Source organism: Lissotriton vulgaris, chromosome 8, assembly GCF_964263255.1.
Source record: "Lissotriton vulgaris chromosome 8, aLisVul1.2, whole genome shotgun sequence".
NCBI lineage: Eukaryota > Metazoa > Chordata > Amphibia > Caudata > Salamandridae > Lissotriton > Lissotriton vulgaris.
Genome location: NC_141696.1, coordinates 876,428,093 through 876,444,369, shown reverse-complemented (window position 1 = coordinate 876,444,369; position 16,277 = coordinate 876,428,093). Strand labels below are relative to the sequence as shown.

Genomic DNA, 16,277 nt, shown 5'->3' with positions numbered 1-16,277 from the left:
GCCCCAGTGGGGGTACCAAGGGCCAGAGGGGCCTGTGGTTGCCCCAGTTGTGGGCACATTCCTTTTAAGAGCCAGATGGCTCCAGCGTTTGGTCATGTTTTGTTCTAGAGTCTAGAAGGCTCCAATGATGGGCACAATCATTTAGCGGGCCCAGAGGGGCCCATGTTTTTCCCCGTGTGGAGGCACCTTGAGTCTAAGGGCACAGTGGTGCCCACATCTATGGTTGATCTTAGCTGCCCTGCGAGAGCGCAGGCAGCTGCAACAGTGCAACAGTTTTGATTTTGGAGTCCCTTAGAGGCCTTATTGGAGTGTTTACAGCTGCCCAGCAAGTAGTGGGCAGCTGCACCATTTAGGCGCAATTCTTTAGGGGCATGTTGGAGTAGGAGTGAGTTGCACTCCTTAGCCCCTGACACAGCTGCACAGCACTTAGTGCCAGCTGCAGCGTTTAGGCCCTGTTCTTTTTTTTTTTTTTTAAACCTTTATTGTGCAGTATCAGCAAACAGTTACGGGCCTACAACCACCTGGCCGGCCTCGGCTATAGTATGTAGCACATCAGCAAATTTACGGGAGCTCAGTAGTACACCGATAAAAAACAGCAAGCATTTCTAGTTACACTGGAGACAAAGCGACCACTGAGATACAGGAGGAGATAAGGGTCATTTTTAAAATTTATAAAATATAAAGGATCAAATGCTGCACAGTCTAACAATAAGTACCGAGTGGGCAATGCGTGCAACAGGGCAGCAAAATAGCAAATAATCAGAATACCGGTGCTAAATCTCTCAATAAAATAAAATAGATATACTCGTTGCACACCAGTCATCGCCCATCCCAAGAACGTAGAACAACCCTAGTACCCCCCACAGGACCGCAATAAGCGGAAGACAACGAGAGGTACCCCACCGACCCAGCATGTTGATCCAAAAAAGAAGATAAAGAAAGGAAACACAAGAGAAAAAGAAGAAGAGATAGAGAAAGGGAACACGAGAGAAAGAGAAAAAAAAAAAGAAAAAAGGCCCATAGTAACTAAGGGAAAACAAAACAATAACCCCAACCCCCAACCCCCCACCCTGCACCCCTGCAGAGGCTACGGCCTACCCCCCCCTGACAGCGTGCCTGTCGCCCTGAAAACGAATACCCGAAATATAGAGAGGAAGACTTATCCAAGAAAGGGGCCATAGAAAAAAGAGTAACCAAGAACCCCATCCCCCCAACCCCCCACCCTGCACGTCCGAAGAGGCTATGGCCCACCCCCCGACCAACGTGCCTGTCGCCCCAGTAATAACCCCAAAGAAAGGGAAAAGGCGGAGGAGAGTCATTAAAACCAGACCCCTACCATCCCCCCGGCTCGCACCAAGCAGCTCAGGCTAGATCCCAAATACGCCCATGAGTCAACAATCAATAATGGCGTCATAATACAGAGCAATAAGGCATCCCCATCTCCATAGCTGGCCGGGCATCCGTCCCTTGTCATAAAAAGGAGAAAGTCAACCTTGGCCCACTTTGACCCTTCCATCGGTACGTGTCAACAGAATATCAGCAGTACAGTACAACCTCACACGACCAGAGTAGACAGGAGAGCAAGGCGAAGCCAACTTCATGGGAGACACCAGCAGCTGGGAACCGAGAAAGCAACCCATACAAACATCCAGGTGCAAAGGTAAAGTTCCAAGCCATCCTCCCAAATCGAGACAGAGCCAGGGCAACGCAGGACGGGTGGGCAAAGGAACTCTTCCATGAAAGCAGTCCACCTGCAGTGTATTTCCGGGCCCCCATGCCGCGCGTCCGGTCAAATTGAACCCATCACAATCATCAGCCGGGGCCCCCAACGGAACTATCCGTAGGTGCATAGTAGTGCCATTCGGTGCCGGTGCGGAGCTGCAAGCGGCACCGCTCATCCCCGGATCGTCAAGGCTACCATCCAGCGGTGGGACTTAGGCCCTGTTCTTGTCCTCAGCTGCCCAGCAAGTAGTGGGCAGCTGCAACGTTTAGGTTTGCGCAGATGGCGCACCCCTGACTGGCGCTGCCTTAGCAGCGCGCCCTGACACTCTGGACACAGGGCATTTGAGCCCCTTCTTGAGATGGCCAGTTGGCCAGGGGCTGGTACAGGAATAGGGCGTAAGGCCCTAATGTGATATATGTGCTTCAATTGTGGGGCTAGGAAATGTAATGTTTATAGCATGTTTTGCGCACCCTGTATCTGATACCTCTAAAACTGTGGTTTATGCTATGAGGTTGTTTTACCTATTTAGGTTTGTGCTAAGGAGATTGTACTTCACTGTGATTTATGCCCCTAATGTGAGTTATACTTAGGAGGAAGGGTCTAATGCGTTTAGACTAGTGAGAGATTGCATAATGTGTTTATGCTGGTGAGGTTGGCGCAGAATGTAAGTCACGCTCGAGTTGACTGTGCATGATGTAGTTTGTCTTACAAGTTGAGGTGGAGTACAGTGATTACCAGTTGGTACTGGGTGTAGGTTTATGATCTATGTTACTTGTATCAATTTCTGCTAAGTGCTGATTCTGACAGTGGCCCACGTGGCCCTGTTCTGTGTAAATAATCCCTTGTGAATATTGCCCGTGCCAGTTGGCACAATGCCTATTGTGTGATTACTATCTGATGTGTTTTGAGAATACAAAAGTTATTTTCATATAACCTTGTGTGGAGTTCCTTAGTAGTGTGCCTGGGATGTTGTTGCTGTATGCGTGCGCAAATGCTTTACACATTGTCTCCGCCATCAGCCTGTCTGCTCGTGCCAAGCTACCAAGGGGGTGAGCAGGGGTTATCTTTGGCGTGTAACTCCCTTGCCCTGACTACAGTGGTGGTTTCTGCCTGGCTTTGGCGCAAGCCTTAGCCAACCAGAAATCCCAGTTCTAACACACACACATAGTTTATTATTACACATCTTTATTCTGCTGCATATAACTGCAAACTCAACATTCTAAAACAAGTTTTCATGGCATTGCCCTCTGACAAACACATCACAGCTATACGGAGTCCATTAGGAGTCAAAAAGGTTCCATCATAAAATATTGCAAGACACTACATCTCCCTCTCCTTGAAATAAAAAAGTTAGAAATGTTATGAATCAGCAACCAGCCATATGCAAATCAGCCTTCACCCTGCGCCCAATGGGAACAGTCCAGCCCGAACTGCCAGGCCAGATCCTCCCTGGACTGGAAACAAGCATCCTAGGACCGGTTTCGGGGTTTCACCCCTCTTCAGCCAGGATAGCTTGATTCCAGTGGCATGGAGAGCACGGGACTCATGTCTGAGCATACCCGTCCCACTCGGGGTGACGACTGCAAAAAGAACTATTGATGGACAGAATGCAGAACAATGTCATGCATTCACCCCAGTACAGGGATCTGGGCCTAAATCCATGTTTTTTTTGCTCACCATGCCATTCCAGTTTGGACCCAGCCAGTCTTGATCCTACGCCCAATGGGAACAGTCCAGCCCGAACTGCCAGGCCAGGTCCTCCCTGGACTGGAAACAAGCATCCTAGGACCGGTTTCGGGGTTTCACCCTTCTTCAGCCAGGATACCTTGATTCCAGTGGCATGGAGAGCACAGGACTCACGACTGAGCATACCCGTCCCACTCGGGGTGACGACTGCAAAAAGAACTATTGATGGACAGAATGCAGAACAATGTCATGCATTCACCCCAGTACAGAGATCTGGGCCTAAATCCATGTTTTTTTTGCTCACCATGCCATTCCAGTTTGGACCCAGCCATATGCAAATCAGTCTTGACCCTGCACCCAATGGCAACAGTCCAGCCCGAACTGCCTGGCCAGGTCCTCCCTGGACTGGAAACAAGCATCCTAGGACCGGTTTCGGGGTTTCACCCCTCTTCAGCCAGGATAGCTTGATTCCAGTGGCATGAAGAGCACGGAACTCACGTCTGAGCATACCCATCCCACTCGGGTGACAAATGCAAAAAGAACTATTGATGGACAGAATGCAGACAGCTTGAGGCTGTCATCTTCACTGTCAGTGATTTTTGAAGATGGTGAAGAAGTAACAGTACTCACTGTTACTCAGGTTCAATCTTTCTTTTACCATCTTGATCAGAAGGCCAATACATCAAATGCCGAAAGGGAGAAGAGTCTCTGGTAACAGACTCCCCAGGAGGCTGGGCAGTCAACATATGTCCCTTGGTGGTCAGAACGTGGAAAGGAGCAGCATCATATGGAGTATCAGATTTTCTCCTTTGCAGTTGGCAGGCGATCACTAGATCTCTTGTCCTAAACTCAGTGTTCTTTGCATGTCACTTTGTGTCGTCATAGGCTTTCTTCTTTTCATCCTGAGTTGTATTCTCACTTCCGTCTCTTTTGTTGGTCCATTGAGGTAACTTGGTTGTCATTGCTCTCCCGTACATCAGTCGCAGGGCTTTTTCCTGTGTTGAAGTGTTGAATGATAGGCTTGTAGAGTGGAATTCAATGCAGTTTTTAAACTGAGGCTCTCAAGAATTGCATGCTGTTCTGCTTCCTTTAGCGCAATCATAAAATGCTCAACAAGTCTGTTGGCCTGCAGCCACAAAGGTGTACTCTTCTGATTTTCAGATGCTCCAGGAAATCATTGAATTCTCAACGGTTAACCGACAGGCCATTACCAGATTCAAAATAGTTGGAACGCACCATATTGCAAAAACACAATTGAGTCTCTCAATGACTCTCTCATGAGTTGTGGATGAGTGATCCTCTATTGACAGAAAATGGGAATAGTCATCTACAATTACCATCAAATGATGTCTATTATTGGGTGGACCAAAGAAATCGATTGGCTATTCTCTCCCAGGCATGCTTAGGGATTTTTGCCATGGTAAGAGTATGTTGAGTAATGTTTGCAGAAAGGCGGCTACATAGATGACAGGCCTTGAGTTCCTTTTCAACCTTCTAATCTAAATATAGAAGCCATACAGATCTCCGAAAGATCTCTTGGTGGCAACAATGCCACAATGTCCTTCATGAGCTACTTCAATTATTTTCTGTCTCAAACTCTCCAGAATTAGGATTCTTGATCCTCGCAGTATAACTCCTTCCTGAGTTATGGACAGTTTATCTTTAACATTTCTGTAATTTTGGTATTCACCATCACTGGTGAGTGACTGGCTGTGTCGATTCCATGACTGATGTGTAATTATATCTTTCAGTTTGAGCATTTCACTATCATGGCCCATGGAAGTGATAGTCTGGGCTAACGATATGGCAGCTGACATATTTAACCTAACAATAATATATACGTAGGCTTCAGCCGTCTTGGGCGGCGTTCCTTGGCCTTATCTAGGCACTCTGTAAAAGTAGTCAGCAGAGTTTTGATTCATCCCTGGATGATGCACAATTGTATAATCACATTATTACAATTGCAGTCACCACCGTTCAATGCGAGGAGGCATCTTAGCTTTTGGATTGCCAAAGACAGTCCATAAAGCTTGATGATCGGTTGCAATTATAAAAGGCTTTCCATACAGGAATACATGTAAAGGTTCACAAGCCCATACCACAACAAAACTTTGTTTCTCAGGTTGTGAGTAAGCAAATTCTATCTGGGACAAACTTCTACTGGCATATGTCACACTATGTCTTGGAGCATGGGGTGTTGGCTGTGCTGTGCCCGGATAGCGCCTAACCCGACTGGGCTAGCGTCAACAAAGTCTCATATGAATCTTGAGCAGTAACTGCCTATGCCAAGAAATAAATGTGTCATAGAGACATCTTGTGGGGGATCAGCATTTGACAAGACTTGTACTTTAGTAGGATCCAGTGTCATAACCCAATCTGAAATTATATGACCAAAGAATTTTAGCTTTGTCTTGTAGAACTCACACTTGTCTGCATTCAAAGTCAGGCCTGCATCAGTCAGTAAACAACATACTTGGGTGAGAGCTTTATCCTGCTCTTTCCGTGTAGCTCCACAAATCAATATGACATCACTATATTTGAATGCATTGACAACCGCCTGGATGACCTGTCAAATGAGTGCTTGCAAATGTTCTGCAGCCGATTACACACCTAACCTGAGTCTCTTATATTGCAACCCACTGACTTGTGTGGAAAAGGTTGTAATATACCTTTAGTCTTCTGTGACTACCAACTGATGATAACCATTATTTAAATCAAGGCGAGAGAAGACCTTTGCACCATTTCTTTGCGTTCTCATGTCTGCAATGGGTGAACCCGGATGTTGTTCTAGCTCAATTGCCTTGTTTGCTTGGTGCATATCAACGGATATGCGTACAGCTCCTTCAATGTCCTTTTTGGTCACTACCACTATAAGAGAAACCCATGGCATTGGACCAGTTGAATGCTCAATGTCATGCTTAAGTAGCAATTCAAGTTCTTTTTCAACAGCATTTCAATGAAGGTAACTGACTTACTATTTAATGTTGAACATTCATATTGTAACTCACATAAATCAGTCCCATATCAGCAGTACTGAAACTAAGCAAACAGGCACTTGCCGCTATACCTTGAAGCACATGGATGGGTGCTTGCACCATCCTTTTTGTGTGTTTTAGTGTCGCTACAAATGAACCTTGACTTTTTATGGGCGTCAATGCAGCCCAGATGTACACTTTGGTTTTCAAAGGCAGAAGTCGAGGCAATGGAAACAATCAATTTTATTTCTCTCCAGGCATTATGTTTATTAATGCACCACAGTTGATGAGCAAAAAGTATTGAGCAATTTTCTGACAATTTTTGTATAACTTCGGTGCTTAGGCAGGTCGACTTTTCTTTGACTGACATTTTTCCTCACATGCAGCCAGTCTGACATGCACGCGTTTCTTATAGGTAAGCATTGACAGGGCGCAATGGTCGTCCTCACTTTCATTTGATATTGAGGAGGAAAATCTGTTTGACGATGACTTCTATGACAATCAAACATTGTCTCTGGAATTCTCTTGCGGTCATTTTGTCTTCATGCTGTGACGCATGTACTTTTTCCTCCCCTTTACAAACCATCACAAAATGGTACTCTTTACCACAGCCTTTAAATATCTGTCCAATGGCAGGGCATTTACCTTTGTGTGGAAATGAAAATCCACATCCAAAACAGAACTTCTTTTTGCATGTAAGCATTACTTTGTATTCTTAAGTCTTTTGCTCTGGCTTACTATTTGTAGTCATGACTGATACACTCCGGGCACCTCGGTCTTCATGTCAGAGGCTTGTCTTTCAGCACACTCCTTATGTCAGGCAGCCATCAACACATGCTCCAGATTAGACGTTTCTCTTGGCATGCGTCATCTGAAGGAATCTGACAAGAATCGATCCATAACAATAAGTTGCAAAGCTTCCTCAATATAAACTTCAGTGAACCTACAGGTTTTGATGAGTGTATCAAGTCTCTCACCAAATTATTCAATGGATTCACCAACATTTTGGTGTTCTTGACTGAAAATGTATCTTTTCTAATCCACGCTTGGTATTGGATTGAACTTGAGATTCAGCATTTCTTTAATCTGCCAATATGTAATTTCTTCGTCAGTTCGCAGCATTTTCTTTTTGACTTCTTTCACACTATCAAGATTTTCGAGATACTTTATGATCTTTTTATCGGTCTTTTCAAGTGCATCAATGAAATCATCATATGCTCTATCCACACAATCCATCTATCACCAATATTTTGGTTTTTGGATGTATCGAAAGGTAATGGTTTCAAAAAGGTGCCAGCTTGTTAACTAGTTATAGGAGTTGCTGAACTTGAGGGTGGACCACTTGCTGCTCCTGTTGGCTGCCCATTTAAGTATGCATCATTTGTTCTATTTCTGAGGCCCTGCAATGGACTGGCCTCAGAGTCGTCATAGATAGCAGTGACCTTCCCCTCAGTCTCCATCAGAGACCTTCACTTGTTGGAGACCTCTGGATTGTCCTGAGGCATCACCTGGCAGCTTTCATGGTGGGTCACTTCAGGTATTGGACAGCTCAGTAAGCACAACCTTTGTGCTTTTTCTTGGGTCTCCTCGCCCACTACTGAGGTTGTAAAGCTCTGCTTATCGAAGCTCTGGTAAGTGGAATGTTAATATACACCTTTCTTACTTATTCTATCAGTCAACAATTTTTCCTATAGCAGTAGATAACCACCTTTTGAAGTATCACTCCGTATAGAGTACAACTTTATCTTGCATGACAGTTCTGTTCTGTTATATGGCTTGACCAGCAGGTTCTCGACCATCAACGTGTAGATTTTTGGCAATGCTTTCATTGTCTTAACTTGCTTTACAATGATTGGAGTTGCGCTTTGACTCAACGCGCAGGAAGAGTCGATTCTGTTCTTCTACAGTGGTACACGTGGCATGCATTAGCAGTTTAGTTGGACCAGGTCAAACTGTATGGGAGAGTACAGTCGTTCTTCGAGTTACCTATGCCTTATCTTGCCACCATTTGTAGCGTGTTCCCAGCCTGTGTACCCCCCAATGCCTGCGCCACACACAGATCTTAGTATTACATGTCCTTATGCTGCTGCTTGTAAGTGCAAACTCATCATTCTAAAAGAAGCTTTCATGGCATTTTGCTCTGACACCTACGCCACAGCTCTACAGAATCCGTTAGGAGCCAAAAGGTTTCTGTCATAAAATGTTTTATGACACTACAAAGATTACAATAATATTGAGATAAAAATATTGTAAACCAAAATATAAAGTAAAAAATAATGTGATACAGTTAAAGATCTTATTTAAAAATATTAAATGAATTTATTGAAACATATAAATCTTATAACAGTACCCACATGTAACCCCTATAAAACCCAATTACCTGAAACATAAACAAAATGCAAACATATACATTTTTAATAAGTAATAAAAAAGTAAAATATTACAAATGTAGTTAACATTAAATTAGAAACCTACAAAAACATTATTTTAAAACACTTCCTACCCAAACCTTTATAAAACTCAACCGCCTGAAAAATATATAACAATAAACTTAAAACTATATGTATATATATTTAAAACCTAACCTTAAACATTCAAGAATATAAAAAATATGAAATATTTGGAATAAACTAAGAATATTGAAACATTAATTTAAACCAATATTCACTCAAAACACTTATAAGACCACAAACAAATTGCATTAGGAAATTTTATTGAAAAAAAGAAAATAAAAAATGTAAATAGCATTAAAATGCACAATAAATTAAAGAACAGTTAGAAAAAAACAACAATCAAATACATTAAAATTCTTAACATAAAGCTCCTTCAATAATTATCTAAAAAAAACACAATGTTAAAGTAATAGATATATAAAACGTAAATATTATTGCTCCAAATTAAACATGATACATTTACAATTGTTATACAAAAATTGAATATAATGGTACCCATGATATTAGGACTTTAATGTTTAGTAACGTTGAAATTCTGCCATCACTATTAAAAATGCACACCGCTTAACTTGTGCCTTCTTAAGTACAGCCCTTGATATTGTATGGCCTTGATACGCAGTGGAAGTCAGCTTAGATTCTGTAGAAATTGTAAACTTTCAAATGCTTTTTGAACTGTGAATCCGTGATCAGAATTGACCCAAACTTTTCAAATGCATTCACCAATAATGTTGCATAATGCTAAATCCATGAATCATTAAGTTGTGAATTCTGTTTGTTAGGTAACATTTGTGAAGATCAGCAGACACCAATCTATGGATGATATTTGTTGGTCTTGACCCTCTCTGCTGGGTCATTCCTAAACTTTTTTTCTTCAACCTCCTGTTTTCTGAACCTGTTCCTGTTAGCTTATTGTGAGTTGTGCCCCCAAGTGGTGCCACAACAGTCCTGGACACTTGGAATTGGGCCTGAAGGTGCTCTGCAAGCCCAGCTGTTTTCACTTAGGTAGAACCAGCAGAACGCATTGCCTCGAATGCCACAGTGAGGCGCATCCCCAACGCAGGGCCCAGTAGCTCCTCGGAACTGCGTGATACATCCTAAACACAGGGCTTTTCAGTCGCCGCTGTGCAACGCATCCTCGTCGCTTGATTTTGCAACTCTCTCCAACAATGACTTAAGATGCTTTTTCCAGGGGGCCTAACTTGGGGCCTGATTACTATGATGGTGGGAGCACCCTCGAAAGCCCATCGGTGGCCGTCCCACCGCCATCGTAATAATGTTTTCCGCCCGCCACATTAGGATGGTGGGGGGAAGGGTGGTGACCGGAGAGACATACCGCCTTGGATCCGACGGGCTCAAGGAGCTCATAGGACCATCGGAGGGGAATCCAATCCCTACAATGGTGGCGCTACGAGGCACTGCCATAGGTATTACAATGTCCCTCCCCAACAGTTGTTTCATGGTGGTTTACTCGCCATAAAAAGGCTGTCAGAAATGGACATTGGGAGCCTGTAGCAGGCCCCCCCATTACACCCTGGCCCTCAGCTGTGAGTTATGGGGGCATATATCCCTGCACCATGTGGCATGTGCCGCATCGTGCCTGCCACGTAGTGCAGGGATATCTGAAGTGTCCCTTTTTGTTCTGCGGCATGTGCTGCAGCCGGTAGCACCCACTACAATACAAAACATAGGCATTGTGACCTCCTTGGTGGCAGTCACATCCTAATACCTATGGCTGGACCACCAAGTCTGTTGGATGATCCTATTTAAGAAAGGATGGCAGTCAGGTGAAATTCTGAACCGCCATCTAATCAGCCCCTTGGTCCCTGTGTCCGTTTAGTGCTCCATCATGGTCAACCTCAACTTGGGACTTTGTCCTGGGCCGGGGCAACTAAACACCCACATTTGGAACTCTGTGCTTTTAGGCAATATTTTCACTTAAATCTTTAAAATTGCATTTCCCTGGTTCAACTGGATTTTTGTTGGTTCGGTTTCAAATCATTTATTACATTACACTTTATTTTTCTAAGTTTGTGTGGTATTCTTCTTGTGTTGAGTTTTCACATTATTACTGTTTGAAGTGCTGCATAAATATTTTACATGTTGCTTTTAAGTTACGCCTGACTGCTTTTGTGCCAAACTACCAGAGGGTTAACTGCAGGAGAATTTGGAGTTTGCTAGTGTTTCACTGTGACAAGAATTGTGATTGCACCCTCCTCAAACAGTGACCCAAGTTCCTACAGTATTCATGCTAGTCTAGTCAAAATCACAATAAATGCATGAATACATTAACCCATACATTTGTAATATGTACATATACAAACCATCTTTGTGTATCACTTTAGACTTGCCCTCTGCCAGCTGTTGAGTTAAGTTCTGAAATCTTCCACCTATTAAACTTAAACTTTGATCATTAATTAAAAGTAGTATTTAATTAATACATTGTGCTTAATAGTGTTTTGCAATCAATTCCTTGCAGATGATATCAGTAGAAAGAGTGCTGGAGTATACACAACTGGAGAAAGAAGCTGCATGGGAATCCAAAAAGCGCCCTCCACCAGACTGGCCAAGCAGAGGGGTGATTGCCTTCGAAAATGTAAATTTTGCTTACAGTTTGGATGGACCTTTGGTGTTAAAGCACCTGACTGCTTTGATTAGATCAAAGGAAAAGGTATGTTTGCGCACATATTATAGGGTTTTTCACCAAGCATTTTTTATATTTTGGCTGTGCCTTCTATCTCTTGTCTGTCACAATACAATTTTCTGATCAATCATGCTGCATTCTTGGAGTAGTTGTAAGGTATAGCTGTTCAAAGAAATAGTTTTTGGAACATCAAAGCCCGAACTCCCTCATGGCGAGCCAAGCCCGGTGTAATTTTGACCTTCGGCCATGCGTAGCAGGTTGATGGCTTCCTTCTAGGCGCTGCTCCCAATTTGTAGTCGGAGCAGCCAACCCTCTGCTGTGCATGGCATTCAGCCATGTATAGCGGGGTGTAGCCCCACCGCCTGGCCTCTGGCCAAGACCTCCGCACAATCCCACATGAGCAGCCAACCCCTCACTGTCCCTAATCACCATGGAATCTTATCCCCCTGTGTATACCCAGTTTGCATTTGGTTTTATTTTTGGGCCAAATTCTGTGCCCAGCTTCCTCCGGCCAGGCCATGCCCGTGGGGTTGGCATAGGGTTTGCACCCTACTCCTCCGCCCAATGACAGCCAACCCCTGGCTGTGTGCAGGCCTTTTCATTGTGCACAGCCTTTGGCCGTGTACCATGGGAGTTGGCTGCAGGGATTGGCCTCTGGTGAACCTCTGCACCCTACCCCCATAAGCATCCAAACCCTATGGGTTTCCAACTCCCTGCTATCCATGGCCTTTGCATGGTCTGCAGGCAGGCCCAAGCCTCTACTGACACCCAGCACCTTACAGATACCCAACTCAGACTTTGATTTTAATTTTTGGCTCTGCATCCAACCCCCCGCAGTCACCTGACTACCATTGGTTGGACAACTCTTGCTTTTTACAGCTTTTGACCATGCCCAGCAGGGCATTGGCTGCAAGACCAGACATTAGACAAGCTCTGATCCCAACATCCTGCAGATGCCCTGAAAAATATTCAATTCACTTTTAGTTTCCATTTTTTGTTGGTACCGAAGTGCTCTCAGTGTATCGATGCTCAAGCTTCACCCATATAGTACAGCGGTACAGTGCAAGATTTCCTAAGTGAAGCTCCCATGGTACAATTGGGCGAAGCTTGACTGCTGGCTCTGGTGGGAATACTATAGTACCTCACAGTAGGGTCGCACTAGGTCCCACAGCAGTATTGTGGTTCTGATGGTCTGCAAAAAAGTGCTTTTTACTTTTGGTCCCTGCGGGTAGGGGCGTCTCTCTTGGTTCCCATTGCTAGTTCCTCTGGGTCCAAATATCACTGCTCTGCCCCTAAACTATTTTTATTTAAAAAAATCCAGGATAGAGGGACCAAATCCCATAGTCCTGAGATGACCTCCCCATGATTTTCTTTCCAAGTTACAGCTGCACAATTAGATTACACATGCTACTGCAGGACCGTTATCAGTCCTGCGGGACCGAAAGGTTGCCAGGAGAAAAAAACCTTGCTCAACCAATAAGGTTTCCCCCGGACCTCGAGTGGTATTTTTAACGCAGATTTTCCTGAAACTGTAAAAACAGATTTAGACCAAATAACAAAAAGTATGCTTTCTGAGAAAAAGGTCCATTTTTTGACACGTTTTGTGTCATTTTGTTCAGCCATATTTGTCTTTATTATAGAGCAAAGTTTCTTATGGGAATTAACACAGAAATTAAACCTTTTGGGATCCTCCCTTTTTCTTTGCCCTCACTAATGAATCACCCCAAACCTTTCCTTGACGGAGTCGAGGTGGTTGAAATTTCTTGTTGGAAAGTTTTGTGAAGTTTCGTCAAATGGTGCCAAAGTTATTGGTAAAACAAAACATTTTCTTGCTGTGGAAACTCTGACCTAGCCATAACTACATGGTGTCAACCACCACTACAATTCAGAAAAGGGGGTGGTGATGAACAAAGTGTCTGAATTAAGCAGACCACTCTTACCCAGTCAAGAGATCAGGGCTTGATCCATCACCGTTATTTAGCTCACTGCATCACCCCAGTTCAGAACCTGGCTATATGCAAATTAGCCTGACCCAGTGCCTCATGGGAACAGGGCAGACCAAACTACCAAGCCAATTCTTCACCCGAAAGGAGACAAGCTTCCGGGGACCGGTTTCTGGCATTTCAACCGTCGTCGGCCCGGCTTGCTTGAATCCTGGTGGTGCAGTGCGCAAGGGGCTCATGTCTGAGTATACCCTGCCACACTTGTGGTGGCCAAAAACAATTCAGAAAAGGGGGTGGTGATGAACAGAGTGTCTGAATTAAGCAGACCACTCTTACCCAGTCAAGAGATCAGGGCTTGATCCATCACCGTATTTAGCTCACTGCATCACCCCAGTTCAGAACCTGGCTATATGAAAATTAGTCTGACCCAGTGCCTCATGGGAACAGGGCAGACCAAACTACCAAGCCAATTCTTCACCGGAAAGGAGACACGCTTCCGGGGACCGGTTTCTGGCATTTCAGCCGTCGTCGGCCCGGCTTGCTTGAATCCTGATGGTGCAGTGAGCAAGGGACTCATGTCTGAGTATTCCCTGCCACACTTGTGGTGGCCAAAAACAATTCAGAAAAGGGGTGGTGATGAACCACCACTGTGCATTGTATATATCTCAACTAGGTAGTTATAGTTTGGTCTGTTTTCCTTAGCCAGAGCGCTTTTTGGTTTGCTAATAACTTTGCCATGTTTGACAGATTTTTACAAAACTTTTCAAAAACAAAGTTCACCTACCACAGCTACCTAAAGCTTGGATGTCATCCATCAAGCAAGAGGCAAGAAAAAAGAGGGCTCCCAAAATGCAGAATCCTCATGCATTTTCTATAAACGAATGCAGGCAAGGCTAAAGCAAAAATTGCTGAAGGGAATTACACTGAATTTGTCAGGAATTTGTGATTTGGTGTAAATCTGTTCAGTATATTTTGAGATAATAATTTGCAATGTCATGAGTGATGTCATAAATGATGTCATAGGTCTTGTACAGAGTGATGTCATGTGTGAGATCACAAGCAGTGCATGACGGGGGCACAAGTTATAGTTAGCACTGCTGACTATAATTGGTGAATTTCTGAGTTTATTTGTTTTTCAAAATGTTAATGTTGTCACTCGCAAATTCACTTAATTGTAACAATACATTAACCTTTGGTTTTTTCAGTGAATGTCTCAGGTTTAAAAACAAAACACATCGTTTTATCACACTTAACAGTAATATTACGTTAAGCTCTGTTTTTTACAGTGGATTTGCATATATATACACAAACACACACATATATTGTTATCTTATAGGTAGAACCATGGGCCCGATTCACAGAACTAACTTAAGTCAAAATCCTAAACTTACTACTTTTGGTATTCACAGAAGTTAGGATTTTGTCTTAAGTTTGTCTTAAGACAGACTTAAGACAGACTTAAGACAGACTTAAGTTAGGATTTGGTCGACAAACTTAAGACAAAATCCTAACTTCTGTGAATACCAAAAGTACTAAGTTTAGGATATTGTCTTAAGTTAGTTCTGTGAATCGGCCCCCATGTTTCCATGGGAAAAGTGTTTTTTAATTTGCCTATATCTATGGCGCTGGTTGACAAATCTTCACCGAATTTTCCCTCAAAAGTGCCGAGGTGATTCTTGTTGTGCGTGGAAAGTTTCAGGGCGATCCGTCAAGTAGGGGGGGCAAAAAAAAGGAGGGGACAAAGAAACATGATTTTTCCCATATGAATTCTATACATGACTACAGCCCGTACTGCTGCATAAAATTACATCAAATTTAGCAACAAAGTGGCTGTTGGCCCAGAAAGTGGCCTTTTTATGAATTGGTGTAAATCTGTACAGTAGTTTTGGAGATATTAAAGGAAAATCAAATTTGTTTAGAACCCTTCTGATCTCATGCTGAGATCTGATTGGCTGCCAACACTTCAAACAAGAAGTGTTGGTAGCCATCTTGGTTCTCGGCTTCTGCTGAGTCCAATAAAAACGTAAACAAAAAAACAAACTCTGTCCCCCGAGCTTGTTTTTATCAAAGCGCCTGGGTAAGCCAGGTACCCGGGGCATACTATACAAATAGAATGGGGCACACAGGCCTCCCCTTCCTAGGGCTAAGGAAAGCACCGGCGACTGTCAACTCCACTGGCAAATCTTTATAAATCAATGCAGGGGCCCACATGCCTCCTGCAGCCCGAGGAACCGCCACCTCCCCTAGACTTGAAAATATGTATGAGGACGAGCCTGCTGGGCCCACCCATGCCACAGGGACCACTGCCTCTCTGGGGTAAATCTGTTTAAATAAATGCAGGGAGGCCCAGGCGGCACCCCGAAAGCCCTGAGGAATGCCACCTCCCCAGGGTACTTTACATTAAAAGAATGCAGGGGGGCCCATGCAGCCACTTGCAGCCCTGGGAATCTGCCACCTCCTTGGGCCAACTTATTTAAAATAAGGGGAGGGGCGTGCAGCACAGCTAAATACCCTGGGACCGCATCCTCCACAGGGCTGGAATAAATTAATGTAGGGGGTCTGTCGGGACCCCCAGTCCTGGGACCACTGCATTGCTGGGGCTAATTACAATAATGGATGGGGGCCGTCCGGCTCCCTTGTAGAGCCATGGATGGCCATGGGGACCAACACCCCCCAGGGCTGGCTCCTGCTACCTCCCGAGGTACCCAACATCAGAGGGTAGCTGTTTGTTTTGACTTGGTGAGAGGTAACAGCTCACACCAAGCAAAAGACAACATCACTTTGCTTTCTGCAGGCATAAGCTGTTGAACAGCTCCTGCTTGTAGAACGCGGAGTTCTCATCCGTTTCCCTGCATG

General features: G+C 44.1%; 1 protein-coding gene across 2 annotated transcripts in view; it reads left to right on the top strand.

The window, feature by feature from the left end:
* The window catches only part of ABCC4 (ATP binding cassette subfamily C member 4 (PEL blood group)), a 1,668,368-nt gene that overhangs the window by 1,338,006 nt on the left and 314,085 nt on the right, over positions 1–16,277 (top strand). For both annotated transcript variants that reach the window (XM_086934802.1, XM_086934803.1), the window contains exon 25: positions 11,314–11,505. In XM_086934802.1, the coding sequence (XP_086790928.1) occupies positions 11,314–11,505 (192 nt within the window). The remainder of the gene's footprint in view (positions 1–11,313; positions 11,506–16,277) is intronic.